This window comes from Varroa jacobsoni, unplaced genomic scaffold (assembly GCF_002532875.2).
Source record: "Varroa jacobsoni isolate VJ856 unplaced genomic scaffold, vjacob_1.0 scaffold_355, whole genome shotgun sequence".
NCBI lineage: Eukaryota > Metazoa > Arthropoda > Arachnida > Mesostigmata > Varroidae > Varroa > Varroa jacobsoni.
In genome coordinates, this window is record NW_019213257.1 from 257986 (window position 1) to 273830 (window position 15845).

General features: G+C 41.9%; 2 protein-coding genes across 6 annotated transcripts in view; one reads left to right on the forward strand and one right to left on the reverse strand.

The window, feature by feature from the left end:
* The window catches only part of Slik (Sterile20-like kinase), a 41398-nt gene extending 29163 nt beyond the window's left edge, over positions 1-12235 (forward strand). Inside the window, exons 4-14 of the mRNA XM_022831828.2 lie at positions 1224-1369; positions 3087-3404; positions 3651-3837; positions 4155-4734; positions 4954-5298; positions 5776-6346; positions 6619-6822; positions 7025-8087; positions 8376-8587; positions 8999-9379; positions 12173-12235. Coding sequence (XP_022687563.1) covers positions 1224-1369; positions 3087-3404; positions 3651-3837; positions 4155-4734; positions 4954-5298; positions 5776-6346; positions 6619-6822; positions 7025-8087; positions 8376-8587; positions 8999-9278 — 3906 coding nt within the window. The 3' untranslated portion in view covers positions 9279-9379; positions 12173-12235. The remainder of the gene's footprint in view (positions 1-1223; positions 1370-3086; positions 3405-3650; positions 3838-4154; positions 4735-4953; positions 5299-5775; positions 6347-6618; positions 6823-7024; positions 8088-8375; positions 8588-8998; positions 9380-12172) is intronic.
* A 2953-nt stretch (positions 12236-15188) lies between these two features.
* LOC111259657 (uncharacterized) overlaps positions 15189-15845 on the reverse strand; it is a 3511-nt gene continuing 2854 nt past the window's right edge. For all 5 annotated transcript variants that reach the window (XM_086967982.1, XM_086967981.1, XM_086967984.1 and 2 more), the window contains 2 exons: positions 15532-15715; positions 15189-15432 (listed from right to left, as the gene is read on the reverse strand). In XM_086967982.1, coding sequence (XP_086824108.1) covers positions 15274-15432; positions 15532-15696 — 324 coding nt within the window. In that variant the 5' untranslated portion in view covers positions 15697-15715 and the 3' untranslated portion in view covers positions 15189-15273. The remainder of the gene's footprint in view (positions 15433-15531; positions 15716-15845) is intronic.

Genomic DNA, 15845 nt, shown 5'->3' on the forward strand with positions numbered 1-15845 from the left:
CATATGATTTCAAAATGACTCGAAAGTACAGTGTGTTGCGCAGATATTTTCGCTATATGTGTTGCTCTTCTAGGCAAAATCTTATTTTTGGTATACCCCCCCCCCCCCCGCCTTTCCAACCTGTTAAGCGGGGAAGAAAACTTCAGTTCTGATTAAAACTGCTTAAATTCGAAGTGATACACGCAGTCCGTGTCAGCGTAACAGTCTATATGAACAGTAGACGACCCTCTTCGAGCATACGCCTCAGAAGGTCTTTGTCGTGTCAGAGAAAATACGACATAAGGGTAGTGCATGTACCAGAATGCCCCTTTCCTTTCGCGTTGACTTCCAGCGGAAGCGAAATAATGGCGTGTGAATAAGATACGTGTACGACGAATTCAGCCAAGGGGTTCCCCATATATGTGTATAGCATTTTTATATATTCCATCTTGAATAATCGCTCGAAGACCCATTGTGCTTAGGATGAGGTTGCTTGCGATTAGTAGAGAACGATACCTGTTTGAATAACATGCGGCATGTCGCGGTGTTGGAGGCCAACATCAGATAACATTTAACGAGATATGGTATATTAGGACCATCTGCCACAACAACTGAAGTGATATACAGCTAAAATTTATCGATAGCCGAGCCCGTCTTATTAAAAAATGTATGTGGGTGTTTCAGAAGTTTCAGATAATGGTAATATAAGAACAAGTCTACGTAGCGGGATGTAAAGATCTGTTATATCGTACTCTCTCAAAATCTAAGTACATAACGATCGTTAAAAATTGCTAGCAGTTATTGCAAGAACATGAATTAAATGAAATCACCAAAAAATGGCAAAAAAATTTTTTGCGCATGGAACTAATTCATTCGTTATCTTTTCTCCATTTAAATTCCATGGCTAAAGAACCAGACGGAGGACTAATTTAGGTTTTTGTTGCATTACTCCCGAGCAACAGCTTTCCTAAGAACGTACTGCCTACGGCCAGTGTGAGCTATTTTGAATATATTTCAGGTAGACAGTGCGATGGTATCCACTTCGCCAAAGCACATAATTGTGCGGTGAGCTGATGCTAGTAGAAAAATAATAAAAAAAAAAACTAGCCGAAAGTAGGATTCAGAAGCTAATGGTTGTGGGTCCGGGGCTTTAACTGTACGATATATCGAATTTTAATAAAATCTGCGCTATTAGTTGTTTGTTATCAAAAATAATCTTACAATGATTTTTGCAATTATTTCAGTTATTCCTCGAATATTGCGAGGGAGGAGCTCTCGACTCGATCATGGTCGATCTTGAGCGGCCGCTAACTGAGCCACAGATACGTTACGTTTGTCGAGAAATGCTTAAGGCCCTTTCCTATCTACATTCGCATCGCGTCATTCACCGGTAGGTTTGTTACCGGCAGATCCGATCAAAGACCAGTAGTTGATTTCACCTTAAATAGTAGCTTGTGAAGATACCAATGGTTATTATGCTATAAAATGGCCGAATTAATTGGGTTTTTGAAATAATAACACATTTCTAGTAGCCAGCTGTGCCAAACGTGTGTCGCTAATCATATTCGAGGGGGTGCAAGCTGCAGTTTAGACCAGCTTTTATTGGAAATGAACGTACTATAATCGCCTTATTGTCATCGCTAGTCCTGGCTTAGCCATCGAGGCGTATCTGTAACGTTTGTCTGCGTCAAAAAAATGTCTACATTGAGTTGCTTAGACCAGCCTAGTTTTAGCGGAGTTATCGACGCAGCTCTTACGTCGATATGTAGGAACAGATCGATACCTGAACTCGAACCAAGGGCAGTATGGTTTTATTCTTCGATCTTGAGAAAGAAGATCTTAGGACAAATCGTCATAAAGCTCTTGGGAGACACAATATGTTTAGTGTACATTTACGACACACTAACCTATAACACGAGGAGCGTGTCGGGCAATCGCATTTAGATATACTTTAGTCAAACCGCACCTTCGGAAGACTGGGGAAAAGTCGAACTATTGACGCATTCATATTGTAAAAAAAAAAAAAAAAAAATCTACAGTATCTATAACTAAGGCAAACATATATACACGGCACCTAAATTAAGATTTTAGCTTATGCTTTTTCATGTGCCATTATTGACACTTACACAGCTTTGATTTGGGATCTAAACCATTGACTATTTTTAAGATATTTTATTTTACATAGTTGTTGTGCGTCAAATGATACGCCACTCAGAAATTGAATTTCGGGTTTATGGCTGGCCAAAAAACTGAAAATCTAAAGAAACAAAACATTTAAAACATTAAAAATTTCAAAAATACTAGTCGAATGACCTAAATAACAATGGACAGCTTTCCTTGTATAGAAAATACCATCAAATAACCGGCCAAACACTAGCGCTGCTATCTATATTACGTAGGGTGTGCAAAATGTCTTAATAATTATACCTGCAGTTTCTATGTACTTATACTTAATATTTAGATCGCAAAAGAATCCACCTAAAATGTGTAACTCCTACTGCTGATGGTACAGTATTAATGATAACAACTGGTGTGCCGTAATAGAATTTCAAATCCGTAACGCGCTCAAATCTCACTGACATCTTTGAGAACCTAAAAAATGTTACCTTTTCACTTGCCCAAAGAGCTATCTATTGTAGTTCCGTCGTTAGGTCGGCCTGAAGCAACTGCGTGTTCCTAGGACAAGAGTAATAGATCCTACCTAAGTGCGATTCTGATAACGCTATAACATGCGTTAGTTTGCTCAATTTTTTTTTTTTTTTATCTACGAGGGCTTTTATACCATTGATTATTAATTTTATACCAAGTTGTAAGTGGAGCCTAATGAAGCAGGCTAATTACTCGCTTCAAAGGCCCGTTAAATTATAAATTCGCTATGTAAGGCATAATATTCGCGTCAAATATCTACTACGATGATAATTTTACTATAACTGGAAGTGTGAAAACTGTCAACTTACATTTCATGCGTGTTTATTATTTCGAACAACAGCAGCGACTTTTCAGCTTGGTCATAACAATCCAAAATCAGAAATCCAACACTTACAGGATTTCTCACAATGGCTTAATAATACGCTGGTGCTAAATGCGCTATTTGTTTTTATTACCAGAGATGTAAAGGCTGGAAATGTCCTTCTGACACTCGAAGGCGAGGTGAAGATGGCCGACTTCGGCGTGTCGGCCAAGAACAAGTTTACACTTCAAAAACGGGACTCGTTTATAGGCACGCCGTACTGGATGGCCCCCGAAGTTGTCGTATGCGAAACCTTCAAGGACCAGCCGTACGATTACAAAGCCGATATTTGGAGTCTTGGCATTACGCTAATCGAACTTGCGCAGATGGGCCCTCCGCACAATGACCTTGCGCCCATGAAGGTTCTGCTCAAGATCCAGAAGAATGATCCGCCAAAACTGGATATGCCTCACAGGTAAGCAGAGGGCGTGAATTTTTTGTACGTATCATACATTCGATTGTCTATAATTTTTTTTTTGCCATTTTACGATTATTATCACTATTGTATTCTTCAAAACTATTTAACGCAAAGCTGCCAGCTTATAGATGCTCGCACACCCCTTAAAATTGGGGTAGCAATCATTCGTCGTAAAGTTATCAAGTGTTCTAGCAAAACACACGTGAGATGCTTAAATATAGCCGCCATTAATTTGCAATTCAGGTGGAGCAAAGACTTCAGTGAGTTCCTGCGGAAATGCCTCATCAAGGACCCCATTCAACGGCCAACAGCCGATCAACTCCTCGGAGACAAGTTTGTCAACGAGTTAATCATTGATCGCAAGCCAATTTGTGACCTCATAGCTGAATACAAGGCTGACGTCACCGTTGAAGAAGTGGAGGAGGAAGATGTGAGTCTGAAGCTTTGTTTTAGCACCAGCTTTCACAAGATCGTCGTTTGCCTCAACTAACTGCAGATAACGACTAGTCATACCTATTTTGCTTAAAGAATAGTCTGTCAATACTACACCTTCAATATGTGTTGTTCCAGTATGTATTTCTGTAGATGGTTAATTATGCTGAAAAATTTCGGCTAAGTCAAACTAGTTCCTTTGTAAGAGCAACCGAGCCAGGCCTCAGCTTCTCACATTTATTTATGCATATTACGATGCATTATTGGTTTTTGTCTCTTCTCTTTGCTATAGCTTAATCAGCTTGTATTTTTCAGTATCGAGCGTCGGTGGTAGAGTCGAATGGGGAAACGAGCTCCCAGATGTCATGTGAAGACGACGGCACGTTGAAGGCTGGCACAGGAACGGGCAGTACTCCATCGACCCCTCAGGACGACAAACAGCTCGCGTTGCTTACGCCGCCGAGTTCGTCAACACCGGAGGAGTTGCCCACTCCACTGCCACCCCACCGTCAGGGCGAATCTCCACCGAGAACTGCTAATCTCGGTTCTGGCCAGCGTGTAAAGGACCTCGTTAGCCCAACAAAGAAAAAGCCCGCACCCCCGCCACCCGGAGCAGTTAAACATGTTAGTCCTGTCCGGGAGAGTGGCAATAGGGAGATTTCTACTAGGAAAAACACATCGCCCGGTCCGCCGTCTCTGTCCCCAACCGATTCCGGCGGGAAACCGACTTTCAAAAAACCTGCACCAAAACCCCCGACAATAACTAGTGGGGCAATTGCCGAAGAGAAATTGAAATCGGCAATTTTGAAATCGGCCGAAGAGGTTATACTTCAGGAATCTGGCGATAGACATCAGCCGCAGGTTATTGCAGATACTCTGGAAAGAAGGCTGAGAGGTTGGTTAAGAAGACAACAGTCAGTTGTGGTTGATTACTTCGAGTGTTATTTCAAAAATTTACTTCTTTATGTGATAATACTGGAAACTTCTTTATTGAAAAGGGAACTTACGATGACTGTGTTTAGATGCAGCAGTGTATTAATTAAGTAGGGAGGACAACAAACGTGTTCTTCGCACAAGAATCTTATTGAGTTGCTTGCTCTTTGATACTTTTTAGCTTCAGACGTTCCTACGGGTAAGGTTACACCCGACATTGAGGAGAAGGCATCTAAATTTGAAGAGTTTCGTCCCCAAACGCCCGATCTTAGCAAAACATTGGAGGATGAAGAGTTAGAAAATGTAGGTGGATCAGCCGAGCACGAACCGCGAACGGAAAGTGTCAAAGCCAAGACTTCAGAATATCAGGTACTGAACAGCATCAACAACCAGGAGACCGCTGATGAAACTGATAGAGTCCTAGTGACCAAAAGAGACGAGCGGCCCGCTGTATCTTTGGAGGACCTCAAGCAGATGATTGCGGAGAAGAAGAGGAGTTACTTTGACGGCAGCAGCGATAGCAATTGTGGGTATTCGTGTCATCAAAAGGAGCCATACATCTTGTTACTTCGGAAATTCGTACTGGTTTAAGCAAACAGAGGCTAAATAATCTTTATATATGTTGAAGATATTCGAAATTATGAAGACGTCTAGTGTTTGTTTTTCTGAGCTTAGATTAGGTTAGCCTAGTAAGAGTAATAAATCCTTCGGACTGTCATGGATAATTTATTATCCTTTGTACAAATCAGAATGCAGAAGCAACTACACTGAGTTCTAAATGTTCCGTTGCTAAATTAATGTCATATGTAGGTTCATGTTTGGAGCTGCAAATATAAAGTAATAATGTTTAACAACGTTGTCTTGTGTAATGTCCGGAATGCGCATGCCCATTTAAAAAAGGTAAAAACACCATGACCCCCTTCAGATGAAAATTAAACACATTTCCAATGGCTCAAGAACGTTTTCTCTCTTATTATGCTCCAATACGTTATCTAAATTACAGACATCTCATCGTACTCTATCCCGACTCCAGATCAGTCCGATGAAAGTCCCTCAGAGGACAGCGACTCCGGCTGCGTCGTTCCGAAACCACCCCCACCTATCCTACCCGAGCAGGTCGGAAAACGAGGCACGCCAGTGTCGACTCTGTTAGGCTCCGCTAACCAGGCCGCATCGCAAGGATGCAACAACTCCGCCTATCCTACTTTAGAACAGGAGGCGATCAGGGGTAGTGTAATAGGTGGTGAGGTTGTTGTTGTTTCATCAGTACCGGCTTCGGTTCCACCTTCGGTGCCACCAACGGCTGATAGGGCCAGCCGTTCTGTGATGACAGCTCATGGACCAACCCCATCCGCCGATTACGATAACGGCACATTGCAAGATCATGTAAGTGTCATATCGGTGGGTGGTGAAGGAGCCGTTGTGAAAGATTCCAGCTGCAGAATAGGAGGACCAGTTAACGGTAACGACTTGAATAATAGCAGCGCGAATCAGAGCGGTGGAGTCAATGGAGTGATTGTTTTGAGGACTAGGACAAGGTCGCTGTCAGAGAGCGAGCAGGAGGCCGCTCTTAGGTAAGTTGATGAGCACTATGTCGTTGGGGTGAATGGGCATTCATGATCGCACGATAGGCTTATCACTGAAATGCACCCGAACGCCGAATGCAGGTCTTGTAGGTTCATTACATTCATATATTGCTATCGTGACATACACTATGTAAAACAGCATGCATTCGATGTGTTCAAAAGTAAAAGGAATCAAGTAAGAGTTCTCCATTTTAGTAAGCGTTCAAACTCGCTCCTCTTTAAGAGTTTTTTTTAATATATTTCTTACCGTTCTATTATAGGCGGCCGTCATCGAGCTGGAAAAGCACTGAAGTCCTACCGTCTTCAATTGGTTGTACGCGTGATCGTGGAAATGAACATGAGGTGCCAATTAGCGTAAAGCTGCAAAAAGGAGGCTCACCCCTAGGAAGAACCTCTAACTCAGCCAGTCCTATTACAGAACACGTTCCGATGCGGGATTCTACAAATCAACGCAGGAGACTCAGGTGTCATACCCTTCGTTCACATTTTCGGGCTCAATACATAGCAGTTCAAGGATTGTGATCAGGTTCAAATATAATTATCGTACAAGTGCTATGTCTAACCCATGGCGAATTTTCGCCCGTCTAAAAAGAAAATGTTTCTATTTGTAGCCTGAAATGGCCTGTTAATTAATTCATCGATTACTTTCTTATCGGCGTATTGCAGTCCCTCGCGCAGCAGTGAACCGAAGAAAATTCCTGAGGACGCGTTGCGGGCCGTTTCGGCTCCAGCCGTACCTCGCGATAGCGGGGACCGCGAAAAACGTGACGCATTACAGCGAGCAACGGCCACAGCCGAAAAGGTCGACCGGCTACCATCAGCTACCGTTGTTGAACAGGAGAATCGTGTTAATGGTCAACCTCCGCAGCAGCAACCGTTACAGTCGGGTGCCCCACCCGTTGCCGCGGCCAAGAAGCGGCAGGAGGAGCGCCAGCAACGTCCCGCTATACATAATACTAGGCAAAAAACGCTTAAGAAAACACGCCGTTTCGTTATTGATGGTAAAGAAGTGACGCGCACAACAGAAAAGGTGATCATCGGGGACAAGGACACAAAGGACTACCACGAGGAGAGAAAGCAGGAGCTCCGAGAGCTCAAGCTATTACAGAAAATCGAGAACAAACAGTTTACAGACCTCGACACTAGGGAGCAGCAGGCTCTGGACCAGCAGAACAAGAAGTTTGAGCACGAACTCGCCATGCTCAAGCGCAACTACGAGACGGACCTTGACGCATTGACGCGCACACAAAAACAACGCATCGAGAAAATGGAACAGTCGCACGACGTCGAGGTGCGGGTGGCATCAAAACGCATCCGGGCGGAACAGGAAAAAGAACTTAAGGCCTTCAGGGAAGGACTCAAGAATGAGCTCAAGAACCTGCGCAGTGAAATCGAGTCGTCCTTCGCTAGAGACCAGAGAAAGACGGTGCTAAAAGAACGTACCGATCGATTAACCGCCGATCATGTTCAGCGGGAAGAACAATACATACGACAGCTCAACGAAGGCCATGATGAGGCCATTCGAGTTCTGGCCGAAAACCACCGGAAGGAGGTGGCCCAAACTGAGATGCAATTTTTGCTACACCGACAACAATTAGCGCGTCAGAAGGAGAGTCAGCAATGGGAGCTTGAGGAACGCCAACAACAAGATCGTTTCCAGTTGGCCAAGGGACAGCTTCACGACTGCTTCCGGTTACAAAAGCATCAGATGGTTGTTCGGCATGAAAAGGTAACTAAAGGGCCGGTTTGTAATTTTTTTTTGAGTTTTCAAGCTGTTTCTTGTAGTATGTAATACACTATAGGGTACCTGAGATTTAAGGAAAGCAACTGATAAGCAAGTACGCACGTGTTGGTATATAGCACGATAAAACTATTGTAATAGTGTTATAGTGAAAATTGCAAATTGTCAAAAATCGAATTGCTAATATTCCAGAGTCAAGAAGTGCAAATCTTTTGACAAAACTTTTATACACAAACCTTTCGTAGAAAACCATTTCAAACGGCGTCTTTCCACTAGGAAATGCAACAAGCAAAGAGAATGAGCGACCGGCGAGAAGAAGATCTCGAGAAGGCGCACGCCGTGGAGCGGCGTCAATGGCCGAAACATATGCGACAAGAAATGAAGGTTCGCGAGCAGATGTTTAAGGAGAGTTTACGGATCGGAGGAGGGGATGGTCAGGCCGAAGATCGGGAACGTCTACGATCATTCCAAGAAACCGAGAAAAAGAGGTACAAAAGGCAAAACTTAAGCTGTCCCATATTCTGACATGTTCGATTTAAGAAAAATATCTCCATCATGCGCGTCGAACATATTTGAAGTGGAATTCAATTACGTAAATAATACCCAGGGCACTTTTAAAGATTTACCTTTTATATTTTTCATTCCTGCCGGAAGCAGCTGTTCGAATCTGGCATTGAAGCATATGCTGCAGCTGAAGCTTAGGTTTGTAGATTTGCTAATACCTAATAAAACGCACCCCCAACCAATTGATAGTAGATCATTTTAACCAATTTTGTTTTGTGTTCGCAGGCAGAAGCTTACTGCAAGCTGTGCTGCGTTATTTTATGACATTTATGTACGTTGAAAAGCTGATCCACTCTTCGCATGACAATAACACGTTTCTGTTTCTTTCTGAACAGATACAAAACCGAACTCGCTCGCCTTCAGACAAAGCAACGTCGGCAAATGGAGGAACTGAAGGCAGCGTCCTCGGCTGCCGAACGTGAACTCAAGCAAATCCACGACGAGAAACGTGCTCTGCTACTTCAACATGAATCACAAAAAGACCGGGAATTGGAAGAGAAGCATCAATCGAAGATTAAGGAGTGGCGGGTAGAACTCAAGAGGCGACAGGAGATCCTCGACGATGATTTCCAGAGACAAATTCGTGACCATGATCGGTTCTATGCGGCCGAGTAAATTCTCCATTTACTACAAACGTACTGTATATCGCATTACGTATTGGTTGATGGCCAGACAGCGCCATCTCCATGGCGCTACAACACTGATTACCATTTGACGCAAGTATCTGGAAACGTTGATGCATTCTAAGGCCAAGTCTGTGGCCATACAGATGCGTGTTGTTACTGGTTTTTCAGTTACACTGTTACCTGTCTATTGAATCCTAACGAACGAATGGCTACTAAATGCAATGAATTGCGTCAATTAACCAAAAACCACTGAATGCGATATTCCGTTGCCACAGTGTATTGGCAGCTTAGTCATTAGCCAGATTGCATTGCGGCAAAGACGTGCTGATAGCCGAGGGGAATAATGTGGCACTGTATAGAAGATTGATAAAAGATTAGAGGTAAATGTAAAAGGATTTACAATATCACTGGCCATAACACAACAATTCCATCGCTTGTTGATTCTACCTTCAAGGTCTTCCTCGTCGAACACACGTGTGCTACGTCTGCCCTCTCTGTCTCGAGGGGTCCGAATTTACAAGTGCCTTTCTTCCGGTTGTTTGCGGGTTGGGTAGCCAATGATGCCACACGGTCACTTACGCAGATATAGATTTATCTAATCATCGGTTGTAGATTCGTAACAGAATATCGTAGAAGGTTCGCTTATTGGTCCATTATGATCTAGCAACGCTGTGACGGTAGGATACGACAGCTTTTCCCCGATCAGATCAATTAGATCGAGAATCAGATTAGCTGAAAGACGACTTAAGCGTTAATACAGCTTAACTGACTGATTTCTTGACAAATCGACATGATCCCATGACGAAAAGTAGCTACTACCGACATCGTTTTATAGTTTATCTGAACGTGCTTTTTTACAGCTACCTCTCAGAGTACCTCGTTATCTATTCAACCTGTCGTTCGCTCGAGCCGATAGAATCGACGCTTCTCATCGTAACCGAAACCTCAGCGTAGTTTTAGCCGGGGTCGTTGGATTACTGAGGATGTATTGCTGTATTTTGGGAATACCTGGGCAGCCGTGCCAATTGCTCGCTTCTCGCTGAAGGACGTGTAGAGTTTTGGTTAAAAGCCGCGTGCGGTACTTCCGAAGCGAACCCTAAATTTGTAGAAGCTTACCTTTCAAAGGTTTTCCACGAAGGATCGATGCTTGCGGATATTATTTTTGCGCATGACAAATGCTGAGCTATTTGGTAATACGCAGTCAAGGTGAAAATATTTTGTCAACGTCGATACAATGAGAACATTGACTCTAATGCTTCTTCTTATAAATACGCAAAAAACCGAAGGTAACTGTTACTGAAAAGCCTTACTGATCTAAAATACATTGATGGGACAGTTATACGAACGCGGTTATACAAAGCATATAGAATAGATGAATCCGTTTTAACAACTGGGATGTGCTCCCGGCCGTGAACTAGTTGGTGGGGTGCACCTCGAGAAAGCTGTGCTGCCAAGCGAACACAAGTATCATTCAGACAGAACGGAACGGAACGACCTGTTACAGAACCGAAACAATGTACGGACGTAAAAAGATAACTGTTTTCTACGCGTGTAGTGTGTGTGCGTGCGCGCGCGCGCGCGCGTGCGTGCGTGCGTATGCGGATGCGCATGTTTGTACATAGACATAAACATCCTTATCCGTTAGATAAGCAATGATTCTATGCAGATTGTAGATAGGGAAATCTGCCAGGTCTCCTTGGTGGTATTTATGCGAAGCGTTAGTATTTATAGATAAAAGCTAAACGAAGAAAGCTAAATGATAAAAGCAGTTCGAAATGGAACCAACCAGAGCAACAAAAATGACAACAAAATAAAAACTTGTTTATAACAGATGCAATGATAATGGAACAAGAAACAGTAAAAAAAATCATGCAGAATTTAACCTCGCGTCGATATTTGTTATTACTGTGAACAGTAGAGAGTACGCAATGATAACATTTGTAACGAGCAATACTAAATGAATATAGTAAAAACGTGTATCGCTGACAGAAACAAAAACTGTTCCAGGCTGGTTGACTGTTAAGGTTAACTATAATGATAATTTCGTTGCTATGCAAGTACCCAGCTTCGTCGTATACCTTCGACTCTGCATGTATTTAGATGTCATCGTATTTTAGTATAGGCCACATGACTTCGGGGAAAAGTCGTGGCAAAAACACTGTTCCTAAGTACTTCGAAATAGCAATCACATGTAATCAATACGATAGATTTATGAAACCGAATTGCGCACGTAACAAAGCTGAAAAGATCAGAAGACTTAAATTAAAAAAAAAAAACACACACATTTAATTTGACCAAAAGCAACCGAGCTGTTTATATTATGTTTTTTTAATTTGAGCGCCTATAAGTGCCCCCCTTAAAATCGCTTGTACCACAAGCAACGTACGTCTTATTTGTAAACAGCTTTGATGGCCAGTCAATTTAGTAAGATAAGCTAAGGAGATAGAAGTAGTCAGGTCACGGAGTGTGTGTGTGTGTGTGTGCCATCGATATGAGTGCCGTTACCATGCAATTACCTGACAATCACAGTAACCAGTATCGCCTAACGTTGTGACCACTAGAAAAACTGTATATAAATATATGAGACATAGACCCAGATGGGCGCCCGTTACTTGTTTCCTACGCCTTACCATGACAAGGACGGATGGCTAATAACAAATGCATGGAATGGCTATTTACTAACAGTAGCAAAAAAAAGTTAGTAGACAATTGTCATAGAAACGATTTTTTTTTAATGCAATAATGATAATAACGAATATAATAATTATAGTAATTGCGATTATAGTGATCACAATAATAAAGATAAATCAACAACACCTCTTGTTATCGTAGTGCTGCTCTAAATATACACATATAAGACAATGTATTTTCTTATTCTTCCAGTGATCCATTGTCTTCGGTCGTCGCATTATAATAAATTCAAGATCAAGTCCACATATCCACTGAGTTTATACGTATCCTCATTCACTGTCCTATTAATAGATATCTTCGTTGGATCTAGCCGTTATGTTTCATAACATAAACATTTCTCCTTGCAGCGTTTCTAAGCTTCTTCGAAAATGTGAGAAAAAATGTTCGGAGAAAAATCGTTCAATTATTCCTACAGCAGGCAACACAGTTGGACCAAGCATTCAAGCACAGCTGCGTGCGCCCGTGGTCCTTAACGCTTAGCCTAGCTATTTCGGATTCGCTGCACCGTACGTCGTTGGAAGGCACGACTTCGGTCTTCAAGATTACTTACTACTCTCCACCTCCATTTCTATGAGCTCTGCGTCTGAATTAATCTCTATCAAATTTAGCTACAAATTTAGAATTTGATGTATTACAGTCTTTAAGCGAAAATGTACAAGTGGTACGGTAATCATTTTTCATTTGGCTGAGAAGAATTCTAGCAGTCTAGCTAGCCGTTCAGTATAGTACCACAACCTGGAAAAGCCGTCGATCGATTTAGCCTTTAAGTAGCGCAAAATTCGAAAACCGCTTTCTTGGCTGGTCCGTCAAGAACTCCGAATTGGCTAACATCAAGAGCAAGCTAGTATCGTTTTCTTTTCAACAACGCTATACGACGTGGCCTAAAGATTCAGGCTTGGATGCTGGTGCAACTATTGGTCATTACCACTAGTCACGTCTAGTCAACGAACGTTGACGAGCGATAATATTTATCCTATATATAAGAACGCATTCATTAAAATTGTATTACTATTAGCAGGAGATGATACTGAATGAGATGACGTGTGGAATTGGACAAGGCCAAGAAGGAAGATATTTGGATACGGTAACCGTGTCGGTAGAAAAACGGGAGCCGTGCTAAACAGAGTTCGTTTTTTTAAAACTCGATATGCCGAACCATGTGCTACAGTCTCGAGTTTTAATAGACGTTGATATTTGATGCAAGTTATTTGCGTTTCGTTACAAAACATCACACGTTACTAAGTAAATCTCGGTAATGGTTACGTTAAGACCTCAATAGTAATAGTTTGAATAGAAACGTGGGTGGCCTTACAAACGTAGTGGCCAGTCAGCTGCGGCAGCTTGAGGTTCCAAGCTTGCTTATAATCAATTGGCGCCAGGTTATAGTCTTGCAGCGATAAGTGAAGACTAGTAAAACGTCCTAGCGTAATCGATACATTTAACCTTTCAAATCAAACCAGGCGTCCTATAAGGCAAGTTTTCTCTTTACCAGTATCCACTTCATCGGTTGATCCGTCCATCCCGAGGACCAGCAGCAAAGAACATACGTCGCCGTCAACTTTCAATTGAATAATTCATTTGATCGAAAAAAAAAATCCTACACAACATCAAAGCAAGTTAACAGCATAGTTATTATTACTTCTTAGAGGTAAATTTTATATTGATTAATCTTTTAGTCTAAGTTGTCGGGTGAAACAAGGCAAGTTATAGTGGCGATTTTTTTTTTATAAGTTTTTCACGAAAAATTGCCATATCAAAGCAAACTTGGCTCACTTACAACAACAAGCACATCACGGTCGGCAAGTCCACGAGACAATAGTTTGTCTCGGACATCTGCATGGTACTGATTAATTAAAGTTTCCGAAAAAAAGAAAAAAAAAACACAAATATGTGGGCTGAGCGCGATGGGAAGAAAAAACGCAAAGTCAATCTTTGTTACGCAGCACTTATGTCAACTCTACTTGCAAGTTAATATGGTAGATTACCCGTCACTTGTTACAATAATGTCTCGCTAAGTTCGTGCAGTATTTATCCCCTACAGAAATATTATTATTATTATTATGATAAGTTCAATCTAAGTACGCTGCATATTGCAAGCTCCTTATGGCTAAACGACTGTTCCGACATATCACATCGTTGGCAAAGATAAGTACAAAATGTATCGAAGTGAGTACGGTTTAATAGTCTTTTCTGGAGAAAGTTATCTATTCGAAAGAGGGCTATGTTCAAGCAATCTGGAAAACAAAAGTAAGTAAATGCATATTTTTCACATTGTGTGCTTGGAACTAACTTATGTATCGTTCTGCGAACCTAACTTCAGCGCGCTGTTGCAGGCAGTTGCCCTTCAAATAGGTGCTATTAACCCGTGAAACTGTTGCTTCTGAACTCAACAGGAGGTGGCACAATATCTAACACTGCGGACACCGCAGTAGGGCGGGAATAATTCGAAATGCCAAAGCACGACTTCAGTCTACGAAAGGGCCTGAATGTCCAATTAATGCAAGGCTATTTTTTCAAAAATATCCTAACCTAACATAAAAGCCGATTGAGACAATTAAAGCAACTGCCTATCTAATGCACAATGGTAGAAAAACAGATCGATAAAGATTTATCCTTGAATCCTGGGAAAGTGCTTACGTAAACGAGTTTAATCTACATTCAGATTAGCACGACTTCATTGGCGACAGTAATTTGCTAGGACCGAATAGGCTTTACAACAATTTGCCGAGTAATAAATTACATGCACTCGTTCATTGTCTTTTTCAGCAACTCATAGAGAAGTACTAGCTGAGAGTTGTGGTTGATTGACCCAACTTGAATTACGGATTATCGTATGGGGAAAGGACGACATGGTCATTCTATTAGTGGAACGTTCTTGATGGCGTTACAGGTTTGGCTATCACGGCCATCTTAAGGGAAGCATCTAACCTTTTTGTTGATTTGGATTTTTTTATTCCTTCTCACTCCTCTCTTTTCTTTTCTCTTTTGTATGCAAGACTTCGTACCTGTTTACAACGGCCACAGTCATATATGATATTCGTTTAAATCAGAGAAAAGTGTGCCACATTCAACTGGACCCTGAACTGAAACAGGCTTACCTAGTGAATAGATACTTTCCCATGATCCAATCATACCAACAGAGGCGAAAAAATAGAATGACTACCTTCAACCAATACGATAATGATAGCTCATGAACAATTGCATACTATCTGTTCATAACCGGAAATGAATTTTATTACTATCACTTCAACGATCACACAGCTTGCCTGTGATTACATCGAATTATTCCGTTTTCAACAACAGAGGACACAGTTCTTCGCGGTATTTTTGACGGTCTTAAACGGTTCTGTATCACGGGTAAACCCAATACGCACTTCTTTCTCGATCACCTCTATCTCACACGGTATTCCATCGATCATAAGAAGAACCCTATATCGCCTTTCTGTGGAACTCTGAAGACGGAAAAAAGAACTGTAAGCCTTTGAGATTTGCAGGGTAATATATAACGCATAGACCGGATTAAGAGTGAAATTCGTCACGAAAACACTTACGGGTTTCGTTACGCCCCGATCTTTTACCAACACAGCAGATGGTTTAATGGTTTTGGCTTGAGCGACCGCAAATTTGACGGCATCGGACACCTTCAAATCAGCCTCGCCGAAAGCCGCAGCGACTAACGACGCTAAAAGAAGACTTAACGTGATCAACTTCATCATCGGCTAAGCAGTGTGCTTTCTGTAAAGGGAACCATACGGCATTATGCCAAATGAAGAATAGATATACCTTTGAAATTCTACTTTGGAGCCACGAATGTTTTTGGCCGATTAAATGTGATTTTTCATGTCAATGAGTGTTTCATTATTGT